Consider the following 15,266-nt stretch of genomic DNA (forward strand, 5'->3'; position numbering starts at 1 on the left):
AAGCATGGTGGAGTCAGACTGGAAAGAAATAGTGAAAGAAAAGGTCTGGAGGAGCGAGCGAGAGGTTGTAGGTGAACCACTGACAAGAAGTCCACATGCATTAAGACGTCGAGGATAAAGAGTATACTTACGTTCTATGTGTATTAGATACACTCCTGGAAACTGAAATAAGAACACCGTCAATTCATTGTCCCAGGAAGGGGAAACTTGATTGACACATTCCTGGGGTCAGATACATCACATGATCACACTGACAGAACCACAGGCACATAGACACAGGCAACAGAGCATGCACAATGTCGGCACTAGTACAGTGTATATCCACCTTTCGCAGCAATGCAGGCTGCTATTCTCCCATGGAGACGATCGTAGAGAAGCTGGATGTAGTCCTGTGGAACGGCTTGCCATGCCATTTCCACCTGGCGCCTCAGTTGGACCAGCGTTCGTGCTGGACGTGCAGACCGCGTGAGACGACGCTTCATCCGGTCCCAAACATGCTCAGTGGGGGACAGATCCGGAGATCTTGCTGGCCAGGGTAGTTGACTTACACCTTCTAGAGCACGTTGGGTGGCACGGGATACATGCGGACGTGCATTGTCCTGTTGGAACAGCAAGTTCCCTTGCCGGTCTAGGAATGGTAGAACGATGGGTTCGATGACGGTTTGGATGTACCGTGCACTATTCAGTGTCCCCTCGACGATCACCAGTGGTGTACGGCCAGTGTAGGAGATCGCTCCCCACACCATGATGCCGGGTGTTGGCCCTGTGTGCCTCGGTCGTATGCAGTCCTGATTGTGGCGCTCACCTGCACGGCGCCAAACACGCATACGACCATCATTGGCACCAAGGCAGAAGCGACTCTCATCGCTGAAGACGACACGTCTCCATTCGTCCCTCCATTCACGCCTGTCGCGACACCACTGGAGGCGGGCTGCACGATGTTGGGGCGTGAGCGGAAGACGGCCTAACGGTGTGCGGGACCGTAGCCCAGCTTCATGGAGACGGTTGCGAATGGTCCTCGCCGATACCCCAGGAGCAACAGTGTCCCTAATTTGCTGGGAAGTGGCGGTGCGGTCCCCTACGGCACTGCGTAGGATCCTACGGTCTTGGCGTGCATCCGTGCGTCGCTGCGGTCCGGTCCCAGGTCGACGGGCACGTGCACCTTCCGCCGACCACTGGCGACAACATCGATGTACTGTGGAGACCTCACGCCCCACGTGTTGAGCAATTCGGCGGTACGTCCACCCGGCCTCCCGCATGCCCACTATACGCCCTCGCTCAAAGTCCGTCAACTGCACATACGGTTCACGTCCACGCTGTCGCGGCATGCTACCAGTGTTAAAGACTGAGATGGAGCTCCGTATGCCACGGCAAACTGGCTGACACTGACGGCGGCGGTGCACAAATGCTGCGCAGCTAGCGCCATTCGACGGCCAACACCGCGGTTCCTGGTGTGTCCGCTGTGCCGTGCGTGTGATCATTGCTTGTACAGCCCTCTCGCAGTGTCCGGAGCAAGTATGGTGGGTCTGACATACCGGTGTCAATGTGTTCTTTTTTCCATTTCCAGGAGTGTATAAGGGTGGCATGATGTATAGCTTAGGGGAGCTGAATTGCTGGGGGTAGCAGGGGACGTCAGGGGCAGAAAAGGGTAGTGGGTATCAGTATTCTCAATAGCCATGCTGCAGCCGCGCGGGATTAGTCGAGCTGTCTAGGGCGCTGCAGTCATGGACTGTGCGGCTGTTCCCGGCGGAGGTTCGAGTCCTCCCTCGGGCATGGGTGGCTATGTGTGTCCTTAGGATAATTTAGGTTAAGTAGTGTGTAAGCTTAGGGACTGATGACCTTAGCAGTTAAGTTCCATAAGATTTCATACACATTTGAACATTTTTTGAATAGCCATGCTACTGGACGTCATCGGAGTAAAGCGTTACAGAACCATCAACTGGAAGGAGGAGTGCTGTTCGTGAAGCAAGCAAATATGTGGTGGTCGCCGGTCACCGCTGGGTCATACAGGTGATATTTAACACGTGGGAGATGACTAGAGGAAGCACTTGCCAGATCCGGCAGGGTGCAGAGAATCAAAGAATACTTGAATGAGTTAGAGGGGCACGTATTTGGAGGCACAGGACTTATGAGAAGCTGAGGGACGAGAAGAGGCAGGTTCTGGGGATTATACCTCAAGTCGTCGGAGAGGTTGGATTGATGCAGAAGACCGACCTCTGAGTGGCACATCACGCATATATCGCAAGTTTGGAGAAAGATGTTTTAAACAGTTCTCGGTTACTTCGCCAGCTGACACAGGAACTAACGAACTACGCGAAAACTGTGGAGGAATCAGTGAATCAGCACATTAGGAGGTTACAAAGAGAAGTAGAACTTTTGGACAAGAAAGCAGTAGTACAGAAATTGTTAAAATGTTCGGAAAATAGTATATGGGAAACGCGCGGAAACGTATCACAGTTGCGGGAAGCTATTCACCAAGCTGCGCGAGGACGACTAGGAGTAAATTTGTTGTCATCGGACCAGTACCTGGAGGAGCGACAGAAAGTGCAAAAGGAGGTACCTACGGAATTGGGGTTGATTCTGGAACCTAGTCATGAAAACTAACCGTTTTATTTTAGCCTAGCCACGGTAGCAGCAAGGCCTAATGGAGCAAAATTGTACACTTCAGTTTCCTTTGCACTAGCGTGGAAGCAGACACAGAGCCAATGTTACATAGTCCATGCATATCGCATTAAGTGGGAGACGCTGAAAAAGTTTGCCAGGAAAAAAGTACAGCAATTGTTATTGATTGCAGAAGATAAGAGCAGGCATGTGGAAATGGAAGAAGCGGAATTGCAGGAGTGTTACAAGGGTGAAGTTACGGTTTGTCGGAACAGTTTAGTTAGAGGTCAGAACTCCTGTGAAGTAAAGTTACTGCTGGATCAGAAAACGGAAATCGATTGCAAGAAACAAGTGATTAGGCTTGCATTGTACTTCCAGCAGATTAAGGCACACTTGTTGTACTCCTCCTGCAGAAAGTGATAGTAGTAGTCCGTTGTTTCGAAAATGGGAACTAACGACAGCGAGAAGGGCAGAGCTGAATCGGAGAGGACTGTTAATAAAGGGGACATCATCTGAAACAGTGAGACCTACTTTCCGTCTACTTGACACAATTTCAGGAATAAACAATTAAAGTATTTCGCCGTCTCAATAGTACTGGCAAGAGAAACCGATTGAAGTGTTACCAGCCGAAAGAGCTACACTCTAGGACCCGAGTTAATCCAGCCCGTGGACAAATTTATTAATGAACGGAAGGGTCGGATAACTGTGCAGACGTTGGTGTAGAATGTCAGTCAGTACAAAGAGGAACTGCCAGAGAGAGACAACGTTGACCGTTGCCATACCAGGTGCGGCAACGACACTTACTCTGCTAAGCATAGTCCTTGTTTGCTTGTGCACGAAGAGAAACACAGGACGAAGTTGGGACCCAGCCACTGTTCAAATCCCGGTGGACTGGATTCCTAGAGCCTACGAGGCACAAGAGGGAACTGTAACTGTAAGTTAAACTAAACGAACTAAGGGAACGTGGGATAAGTAGTGCTTAAGAGAACGTGATGGTAAGAGTCATCTTGAATAGAGAGTAGATCGGAACCAGTTGGGCCAGCTGCCAGGGAATTTATCACTCTAATTTCATGAGAATTATCTACTTTAAGATGACCCAAGGGACCTGATCTTGTTAAGGAAGAGGGCAGGGTAGCGCACCGATCATATTCAAACAGAAATATGCTAACAAGGGAACCTCCACATCGCACCCCCCTCAGATTTAGTTATAAGTTGGCACAGTGGATAGGCCTTGAAAAACTGAACACAGATCAATCGAGAAAACAGGAAGAAGTTGTGTGGAACTATGAAAAAAATTAGTAAAATATACAAACTGAGTAGTCCATGACAAGATAGGCAACATCAAGGACCATGGGAGTCAAGGAGCGCTGTGGTCCTGTGGTTAGCGAGAGCAGCCACGGAACGAGAGGTCCTAGGTTCAAGTCTTCCCTCGAGTGAAATGTTTAATTTTTGATTTTCAGTTTATGTGACAAACTCTTATGTTTTCATCACTTTTTTTGTGAGTGATTATCACATCCACAAGAAAACCTAAATCGGGCAAGGTAGAAGAATCGTTTTACACATTCGCTAAGTGTACAAGTTACGTGGGTCAACATATTCCTGTCATGTGACGCACATGCCGTCACCAGTGTCGTATAGAATATATCAGATGTGTTTTCCTGTGGAGGAATCGGTTGACCTATGACCTTGCGATCAAATGCTTTCGGTTCCCATTGGAGAGGCACGTCCTTTCGTCTACTAATCGCACAGTTTTGCGGTGCGGTCGCAAAACACAGACACTAAACTTATTACAGTGAACAGAGATGTCCATGAACGAACGGACAGATCATAACTTTGCGAAAATAAAGAAAGTAAAATTCTCAGTCGAGGGAAGATTCGAACCAACGCCCTCTCGTTCCGCAGCTGCTCACGCTAACCACGGGACCACGGCGCTCCTGAACTCATATTCTACTTGATGTTGCCTATGTTGCACATGGACTACTCAGTTTGTATATTTTACTAATTTTTTTCATAGTTCCACACAACTTGATTGATCTGTGTTTAGTTTTCCAAGGCTATCCACTGTGCCAGCTTATAACTAAATCTGAGGGGGATGCGATGGGGAGGTTCCCTTGTAAGTACGAAGTAGATTGCAGCAGCGCCAGCTTCAGGCAAGCGCGGATGTTATTCTTTATAACACCTTAACACAGCTGTCGTGGTTGCGATGCAAGCCGGCTTGGAGGGGTGTGGAAACAGTTGACACAGCAGCGGCTAAGCGGAAGATGGAGGATGTTTCCATACTGGCAGCTAAGGAAGTGTTAGTATACACGCTGCAGGGTACAGCAAGGCCCAAGCAAGCAAAGCCCAAGCAAGCGCAGCCTGAAAGCATATGAACACCTAGCCATTTTGTACTAAAGTAATTTGTGTTAGTATCGCAGCTCTACCTCCAGAGCCCGCCACTGTGGCCGAGCGGTTCTAGGCGTTTCAGTCTGGAACCGCGCGACCGCTACGGTCGCAGGTTCGAATCCTGCATCGGGCATGGATGTGTGTGATGTCCTTAGGTTAGTTAGGTTTAAGTAGTAGTAAGTTCTAGGGGACTGATGACCTCAGATGTTAAGTCCCATAGTGCTCACAAGGGAACCTCCCCATCGCACCCCCCTCAGATTTAGTTATAAGTTGGCACAGTGGATAGGCCTTGAAAAACTGGACACAGATCAATCGAGATAACAGGAAGAAGTTGTGTGGGAGTATGAAAAAAATAAGCAAAATATACAAACTGAGTAGTCCATGCGCAAGATACGCAACATCAAGGACAGTGTAAGCTCAGGAGCGCCGTGGTCCCGTGGTTAGCGTAAGGAGCTGCGGAACGAGAGGTCCTTGGTTCAAGTCTTCCCTCGAGTGAAAAGTGCACATTCTTTATTATCGCAAAGTTATGATCTGTCCGTTCGTTCATTGACGTATCTGTTCACTGTAATAAGTTTAGTGTCTGTGTTTTGCGACCGCACCGCAAAACCGTGCGATTAGTAGACGGAAGGACGTGCCTCCCCAATGGGAACCGAAAACATTTGATCGCAAGGTCATAGGTCAACCGATTCCTCCACAGGAAAACACGTCTGATATATTCCATACGACACTGGTGACGGCATGTGCATCACATGACAGGAATATGTTGTCGACCCACCTAACGGATCACTTGGCGAATGGGTAAAAAGATGCTTCTACCTTGCCCGATTTAGGTTTTCTTGTAGATGTGATAATCACTCCCAAAAAAGTGATGATAACATAAGAGTTTGTCACATAAACTGCAACAAATGAATGCAACAGTTTCATAGTCGGACAGATAATAATTGTCTGAAAATAAAACTTTGCACTCGAGGGGAGACTTGAACCAAGGACCTCTCGTTCCGCAGCTGCTCACGCTGACCACGGGACCACGGCGCTTCTGTGATCAAACTGTCCTTGATGTTGCATATCTTGCGCATGGAGTACTCAGTTTGTATATTTTGCTAATTTTTTTCATACTTCCACACAACTTCTTCCTGTTTTCTCGATTGATCTGTGTTCAGTTTTTCAAGGTCTATCCACTGTGCCAAGTTAAAACTAAATCTGAGGGGGGTGCGATGGGGAGGTTCCCTTGTCAGAGCCATTTTTCTACCTCCAGAGGCACTCTGATACTTGGGACGCCATCTGGAACGCTGTTCCAGGATCACAATCCTACTCCATCAGGGCAGCCCACCCTGAGATCAAGGGGCGCAGACCCGTTACCACATTGGACCCGCCCTGCCCCGTGAAGCAGCGCGCTGGCTGTCAACGTGACTCAGTGGGTCACATTCACTACTGCTCCTGCCACAGCTGCTGGCCAGCGCGAGGAATGCAAGAAGCGCCACCACACGTGAAGCCACAGCCGCTGGAGCCTAGAGTTGTCGCTGGCAGAAGCAGTTGCGTAATGCGCCAGCATTTGGCATGCACCACACTCTGTCAGCATTACTGGACGACACGCACACCCAAGATCACGGAATGCCGCAGCCACTGCTTGTAATGAATCATGGTGGGAAGCCACGATAAGCTATTTTTTAATTCTGGGCTGTTTGCCTGGCGCTGCACGACGACTCCCTGAACATCTGTGACTACAGACCTCTTCATCAGAAATGTAAAATTATGCACTTTATTAACCCGAAAGAGCTAGTATCCTATGACTACAGTAGCAACGAGTCACAACTGGAAACGGTAAACGCATACAGATACCTGGACATAACAGTTTGTAGAGATATGAAATTGAACCATCACAAAGCCTCAATCATTCGTAAAGCAGATGTTCATTGGCTCACTGTAGAATAAGAATGAAATGTAGTCAGTTCATAAAGAATGCTTTCTATAAAACACTGTTGTGACCCATCCTAGAATACTGCCCACATGTGTGGGACCAAGGCGAAATAGGCCTAGCAGTGGACACTCAACTATACTTCGAACGACAGAACTTATGGGCACAGGTTCGTTTGACCCATGGGAGACTATCACGGAAATGTTGAAGAAAATGAACTGGCAGACGTTTGAAGATCGATGCAAACTATCCTGAGAAAGTTGACATAGTAACATTCAAGAAGGAAAGATGCCTGCAGGTGCGAAGGATGGGGAAAACCTTCCCAGCCAGGCAGATGAACCTGCACTTCGGGGTATCTCCGCCATTCATGCCATAAGATTTTACATTTATTTTAAAGAACCAGTTTTAAATGATAAATGTAGGAATATACTACAACCCACACCTATCAGTCCTGTAGGGATGACGAGGAGAGGTTTAGCCTAATTACAGTACCCACTGAAGCATTTAAGCAATTGTTGTTCTTACGCTCCTTATGTGAATGGAAAGGGTTACTTTCTTTCCTAAGTAACCCTAACAACTAGTACAATGGGAACTACCCTCTACTCTGCACTTCACAGTGGTCTGCACAGTACGGATGCAGATGTAGATGTAGTTCTATTGTTATAAAGAAAATTGTTTTCATGTTTTTAATTCACATACACCTAGTACTGGGAGTGAGAGAAGAAGCTACATACAATTCACGTCCACTATATGCATGCACAACGACCTTTTAGTTAGTATGAAAATGCATATTACGTACCTTAAATGTACCACTACTGATCAGCAGGTATACATCATATTTTATTTTGAAGTATGTTTGGAAAGCGGAAGAGATACTATTTCTAAAAACTGTGTTTTTAATTCGGTTTTAATGTTTCCTACAGTATTTTCTGAAGATCAGGTCATAAGTAAAAGAAAATTATTATTGCGTCCAATAGAAAAATTAAAAAAAAAAACGGTAATCACTTCCAGTTCCCTAAATTTAGGCATTAAAGTTCTTGTTCGGGCATCTCCAGTCCTGTAAGTACCGTCAGCTCTTCTACCTGCTGGGAAAGGCTTGGAGATTAAGGGGGGGGGGGGGATTAGCAAATCCTTCCTCGATCTTTTCCGGGCGGAAATTTCACTGGGTGCAGATTTCACAGACTACAGTTGACAGGCCCCCATGCACATGTAGGCTGATCCGCCGATCCAATTGCCAAGCAAGTCATCCCAAACAGTTTGCTTGTGTATTGTTGATGGGCTCGTGGTTGGGTCAATGGTCTGGATCCGTCAGTTCCACAAGCAAGCCTCTGCCTGATTAGTCCGACTGTTATCTGCCAGCCCACACTTCGTCAATACAGCCAAGTAGAGTCTGCTAAGTGGTCGCTGGTGTCCACACTCTGTTGGACAGGTAGCTGTTGCGGTGGTGAGCAAGTTGGAGGATCAGTTGGGCTGTAATGGTTGAATTAACTCTCCCATTCACTGTCCAGCAGGTCAGGTGACCCACTCGCCGACGTGTTCGAATGTATGTGGACAATGGCGATTTTGTCGGAAGCTACCTGCTTGCACTGACGGATTATGGGCTGGTAGGTAGGGTTGGGGCAAGCAGATAAAGGCACGCACATCGGACTCGGACTCAGACCACAGTTCCTACAGCAAGCCAATTGTCCGCAGATAGGCAAACAGGTCGGGGCAGACCCATTCAGCGAGCTGGTCAGCAGACCATTCCGGCTGCATATGGGAACCTTAACAGGACACCCAATAGGACGCGAAGGCGCTATGCGAGATCCTATTAAGAAAAGGAAACTGAAAGTTATGCATCCACTGGACATCATTACCCTTAAATAAGAGCTGACTTTTCTCCAGTAGGTTTACCAAAAACCGGGAGAATCGATTGTCAGAGCCCTAATATGTGCCTACTCTGCTGAATCAATTACGTAGACGAAGTATTAGTCATTCCATAGCAGACGATGTCCAGAACTGTTAACGATGCTCAACAAGCGTCAGTGGGTCGACCTCAGAACTTTTAGATGTCTTGCCTAAGACGACCATTCTTGAAGGGAAATTAGTCAGTCAGACAATAGCTACCAATCTCTTAGGGTGAATTATAGCTTCCGCCAGGATTTATCAATCAAGAAATAGCGGAAGAGCTTACGCGCAAACATCCCCTTCGCTACCTGTGCATTACTGGCATGACAGTTGACGATGTTTTGGGGGTACAACCATCGCACGGATGAGCTTCAACCATGTGCCACATTGGTCTTAACGACATCCAGTCCGAGTGAATATGACGATACGATTGACATTATTTATTGTAGGACCTTAGAAAAATTTGGGGCTAGAAAGAAATGAAGCATCTTGAGCAAAATTTGCTCCTCCATGCCAGAAAGCGTGAATTCCGGAAATATGGGTCATACTAAAACTGAACTCGAGTTTTTCTCGCATGACATACTAAAGGCCAATGGACAAGGGAATCAGAAAGATGCAGAATTTCTGGAGAAACAATAGAATCATGACAACACCAATATGTGGGGTATCAAAACAAATTTGTTACCAAATGGAGAATTTCTCGGTTGGTGGACTCAGCATAGGCGAAAGTGGGGAAAGACCGGTTAGTGGAGTGAAAGCTGGTGCCATGTTTCTGATCTCATTATTTATGCGCTCTGATGGAGAGATACAGAACTGTTATTCGCTAGGCAAAAAGAAAGAGCGATCATACTGGCATTCTGTTGCTGTCCAGTTCACTTCATCTGTCGTAGAAAGTTTGTTTTACGATATTGACTGGAGAATGTTCTTTTATTTTTAAATCGTTTTTTTATAGTCACTAAACTTATAAAAATTCTATTTAATCAGGAATATTAGCTGATTAGTAAGTACTTATACACTAGCAAGCAACAGGTATCTGGTTCAACAACAGCGTGCTTTTGTTTCGTTTTTATAACCTGTACCTAGTCTTGCTCCACCATGTAATATTACGCTACTTTTTTTTGTTTTTGAAGTATCAAATACGCTGTGAATTTTCCAGAGGAAGAGACAAATAGAAAATCAAAATAATGAAGCCAAGAGAGCATGGAAGGGGCAATGGACGAAGTGTTATCGGGTTGGATGGGCTACTTGAAAGCTGCAAGAACTTTCAATGCTCCACGAAGTATCTCAGAAGATAGATTAAAAGAGGGTGGGACAAATCAACTAACTTATAAGGAAGCGGCAATTAAAGAATGATGGGCTCATGTCAACTAGTGTTATCAGAACAAAAAGAAAAAGAATTAGTCGATCATATACGAGTATTAATGTCAGAGAGTAGGACTTCTGCTTTAACATTGAGGGATGTCTGAAGACTAGCATACAATCTTGCAACAAAATATAATTTTAAGCATAAATTAAACGATGAAACGAAGATGACAGGAACGGACTGGTTCTGTGGTTTTCTAAAAAGAGTTTCTTTGGGATTTCCAGAATATACTTCGATATCAAGAGCCATGGACTTAAATAAAAAGCCTGTTGAAATTTTTTTATTTATTATATATATATATATATATATATATATATATATATGAGAAGCATAATTTTTTTCCTTGTGATATATGCAATGCCGATGAAACAGGAATAACCACTCATCTTAACAAGCCATCAAAAGTTCTTGCTTTACGAGGGAAAAAAACAGGTTGGATCACTGGTATCAGATGACTGTGGTACTTTAGTTACAGCTAAAATTTGTATGAGTGCAGTCGGTAACTTTACACCAATAATTTTTATTTTCCCTTGCACGTTGATGAAGCACTGTCAGCTATCTTTGCTCAATACCATGCTTCTGGGTGGACGTTAGCTGAAATTTTTGTGTACTGGTTTCGTAAATTTATTGAGTTTTCTATGCCAGCTGCAGATAAACCAGTACTCTTGAGTTTGGGTGGGCATGCCACACATACGAAGAGCCTCAATCTCATCGACTTGGCCTGAGAAAATGTTGTTACTTTTTTGTGGTTGCCACCACATTTTCTCCGCAGAATGCAACCGCTGGACTTGACATTCATGGCTCCTTTGGGCAGCTATTACCAACAAGAAGCTCGTCACTGGCTTGCAACACGTCTGGGAGGGCTGTGAACATTCATCAGGTAGACAACTAGTACAGTGCTGCTTACCTTATAGAAGCAGGAATGCAAACTGCAGAAAATGAGTTCAGGAAAGCGGGAACTTATTCACACACATGAAATATTTTTCCAGACCACTTCTTTGGCCTTTCAATGACCATAGATAGACATGGTCCATCAGAGATAACCACCTTTCCAGAAGAAAGCCTATTTTTAGATGAAAACCCTGCTTTAGATGAGAACCCACCTCTATTGGCAAATTTGATTCCAAAAGAGGACCAAGTTGCAACAGAAAATCTTGCACCACATACAAAGAAAAAATTTATAAATGAGCCCTGCTGCTCCAAAAGTTTGGAATCACTAGGTTCTGGTAGTAGCACCTTGGCTATGTCGTCTTTGGTTGGTGTTATCAGCCAATGATATAATGCCCCCATCTCGATTTGGAACAAGAAAACAGAAACAAGTGGTAAAAGAAGGGAGAAAACTGTCATTTGACATCATATAAAACTGAAATGCAATGTAAATTAAAAGAAAAGAAAAACATACAGGAGCAAATGGAGTCAAAGAAGAGAAAGCTGCTTTTTGAGGACATGGAAAAGCAGGGAATGACATCATGAAATTAAATCAGCAATAAAAGGAAGAATGTGAAGAACCAACATAAAAAATTGTGTTATCAAAAAATTCTTTGTGCTTCGACAATGATTCAGTGGATGAAGACGATAAAAACAAGTCAGACCCCAACTGCTTGTATTGTGACAACGTACCATATCTTCAGACGCAGGAGAAGCAGAAGGTTGGATTCAATGCGGAAAATGTCTTTGCTGGGCCCACGAAAGCTGCAGTGTAGCAGGTGATGATGATTCCTACTTTAAAAGAAAATTTGTGAATAATATTTTAAATTAACTTATATCTTAATAAAAATCTCTGCAGCTCTTCCACAGAAGATTTATAATTTCTACATTCCCATTAAGTTAGTATGTGTACCCGCTAATATCCCACTAGCGGGGTAAAATCAGGCGATTTGATTTTTTTCTGTAAAAGATCCTCTCATTAAAAAAGTAATGAAGCTATGACTTTTCTTAACTTGTGCCCAGTTAAACAATGATTCTTTTTACCAAATCTGACAATCTATAAGTTAAATAGCTTAGCTTCAAAGGGCCTTGGAGTATTAAATACCCAATCTTGCTCCAGTATCCCCTATGTCTTAGATGTAGAGTCGCCGACACATGTAGAGATAATTTCAAGCGTGTTCCAGAGAAATGTAATGTGACCCTTACAATCCATTTTATGTACGAAAGACCTGGAAGACAATATCAATAATAAACGCAGACTCTTTGAGACGGGACAGTCACGAAGTGCTGTTCGAAAAAAGTGAATAAATATCCAGTGAGATCTTCGTAAAATTTCAAAATGGTGCCAAGAGTGGCAACTTGCTTTAAATACTCATAAACGTCAAATTTCCCACTTTACAAACACCAGAATCGTAGTAACTTATTACTAGTATATCAATGAGTCACAGCTGTAATCACTCAACTCATACCTAGATGTAACAGTCTGTGAAGATATGAACTGGAATGACCACTGGAGCTCACTACCTTGGGTAAAGCAGACTGCACGCTTCGCTTCATTTGTAGGATATTGAGAAAGCGTAGTAAGTCTGCAAAGGAGAATGCTTACAAAAATCTCGTTGGAATCTTACTGGATCCCGTGTGGAATCGATATCAAATATGAGAAACAGGGTATCAAACGTATAGGAAAAAGTGGAGTACGAATGGTCACAGGTTTGTTTCACTCATGGGAAAGTGCCACGGAAATTCCGAGAAACATGCACTAGCAGACGGATAAAGACAAACGTCAACTAAACAGCCTTGGTCCGAAAGCCGAGTTACAGATTCTCAAGATCCAGCATTAGCTGAAGAATCTAGGAATACTGCAGACACCGCGAAAACAAGATTAGAAAAAATGGGCATTCATGAAGTAATTCTTTCCACGCTCCTTATGCAAATGAAACGAGGAGAAACCGTAAAGCAAGGTGAAATACACACATACTGATGAGCCAAATTATTATTATTGCCTGTTGAATAGCTAGTTTGTCCGTCGTTGGAACGAAATACATCACTGTTTAGAACTGTTCAATTATTAGTGACATCTGTTGACATCTGTACGGTAGTACAGATATAGTATACTCACACTCGTAAAACCAATAATAGTGTTTAGCTCGATTCCGCTTATTCCTGTAAACATATTACTGTTACGTGACGTGCAACAGGCTCCTTAGACTGTAGCATACCTGGTATTTAGTTACAAGAGGGTAGGCTGTGTTAAGAGTAGGGTGTTAGCTAGATCACGTGAGATCTGGTTGCGTGCAGTATTCGAACAGCTCTAGCTGAATTTTTTTAATCAGTATTTTTGCTGTAAGACGTGTCCCGCACCTACATTGAAGCACTGTTTGCATTTTTCAATTAACTTGCATTTAGACACAAATTTAGTGAAGAATAGGTGTCTGAATATCACATAAGCCTTCCTAAAATCTATTGGAAACTGGAGAAACCTAAATCAGCTTCAGAATTTAGTGCAAGAAGATGGTAGACTGTTAGTAATGTAGGACAGAGATATCAAATTTTTTCTACGTCCTTTTTTCATTATGTTGCAACGAGTCAATGAAAACATAAAAAAATCTTTCACGGGCATTAGGAACGGAACAGAAAATTAGTAAGGTACAGAAGACGCTTTATATTTCTTGCTATTGCAACATTACAAATAGTTATAATTTTTAATAATTTCGGTTCTTCTATACTAAGATTAGTACGTACGTGAAAGTGTAAGAAGAATTTGAATTTTATTCGATCATGACGTTAACCCAGCTAACATTCTCAAATCGGTATAGTGAATAATCCTCAGTTTGACTGCGGAGACAAATTTGCTGGAGATATAAACGACATAAACCTCAGATATTCGAGATATGGAGATATGAAAGAGTGAATACGTAAAAGAAAGAAAACAGGAATCAAACCTATTCCCTTTCGGAAAGTACGTGGGCCCAAAACACACACACACACACACACACACACACACACACACACACACACACACACACACAAACATAATTCACATCGTATTTATTATAACGAATTAACTTAGTCTGTAACTGGTTTTGTATCCTCCACATTCCAACCATTTTAATTCTAATGCAGCCTAACTCGGATGTTTTCTCTAAAATAACAACGTGCTGATACTACAATGATATCTACAGACAGAATTTTGTGGTTATTTGTGTATTTTGTTCGTCACTTTGAGGTATAATTGTGACTAAATGGAATTTATTTAAGAGATTTTAGACGTACAAGGATAATTTAAAGGTTAAATAAAAAATATTGAAAACTTAATATACTGTCTGGGAAATAAAAGTTATATGAATATGCCACGATGTTATTAAATATCTTGTTTGGTAATGATTAGCGCAGAAACTACAGCTATATCATTTCCGTGTATTACATCGCAAATTTTTTAAAAAAAGTTACTGTGATGTCTAGCATGTCTTGAGGAGAACAAAATTATGCTCGTGGAAACATAAGACTCACCTGAACCTGTTCACGTGCCTGCTCCATCTCGCCAGCAGTGGGGCGTAGGTCGCCCAGCGCCTTGCGAACGTAGTCGACAGGGTCCGGTGGTTTGTCGTTTTCCTCGTAGAGGGCGACGAGTGCCCTTGTCAGCGCGTCCATAACGCCCCCACGCTCCAGATACTGCCGGAACTCCTCGCGCTTCTCATCCACCGGCTTTGCCTCTGCCATGCTGACTGCTTTTTAAATACAGCACAGGTACGTCCTTATAAATACGACGCTCGCCGTTATGTGACGGGAGCGGCGCAGATAGCTTAACTTAGCTTGTCTTTTCTACGTGTCACTCAGTAGATTTCCTTTCCAGTGGCATCTGTACCACGCCCAAAATTTAGCGTACATTTCTCCAAAAAGTTATTCCCATGGAATAACGGCACCTGTTATTTATCTTGAAAGCAAAGACAGTCTTTATTTCGTTTATTTCAAAAGGCATCCGCAAGAGGCGCTTCAGTTTCGCAAAGAGTAAAAGATCTTCGTAGGGATCATAGTCGATGTCTTATTTGTGCAAATAATTGAATAGTTAACCTACGACATATGTCTTACATTTAGAATTTTCAGTATTTTTGCGCGACCTTCATATCGATTATCATTTTGTCTTTCGTAGGAACGTAATAAGGGGTCAAGAGAAATATGCGATGCTAC

The 15,266-nt window shown here is 43.8% G+C and overlaps 1 protein-coding gene across 1 annotated transcript in view; it reads right to left on the reverse strand.

The window, feature by feature from the left end:
• The window catches only part of LOC126260349 (c-Myc-binding protein-like), a 58,216-nt gene extending 43,418 nt beyond the window's left edge, over positions 1-14,798 (reverse strand). Inside the window, exon 1 of the mRNA XM_049957674.1 lies at positions 14,589-14,798. Within this exon, the coding sequence (XP_049813631.1) occupies positions 14,589-14,798 (210 nt within the window). The remainder of the gene's footprint in view (positions 1-14,588) is intronic.
• Positions 14,799-15,266: the final 468 nt, after the last annotated feature.

Source organism: Schistocerca nitens, chromosome 5, assembly GCF_023898315.1.
Source record: "Schistocerca nitens isolate TAMUIC-IGC-003100 chromosome 5, iqSchNite1.1, whole genome shotgun sequence".
Taxonomy (NCBI): domain Eukaryota; kingdom Metazoa; phylum Arthropoda; class Insecta; order Orthoptera; family Acrididae; genus Schistocerca; species Schistocerca nitens.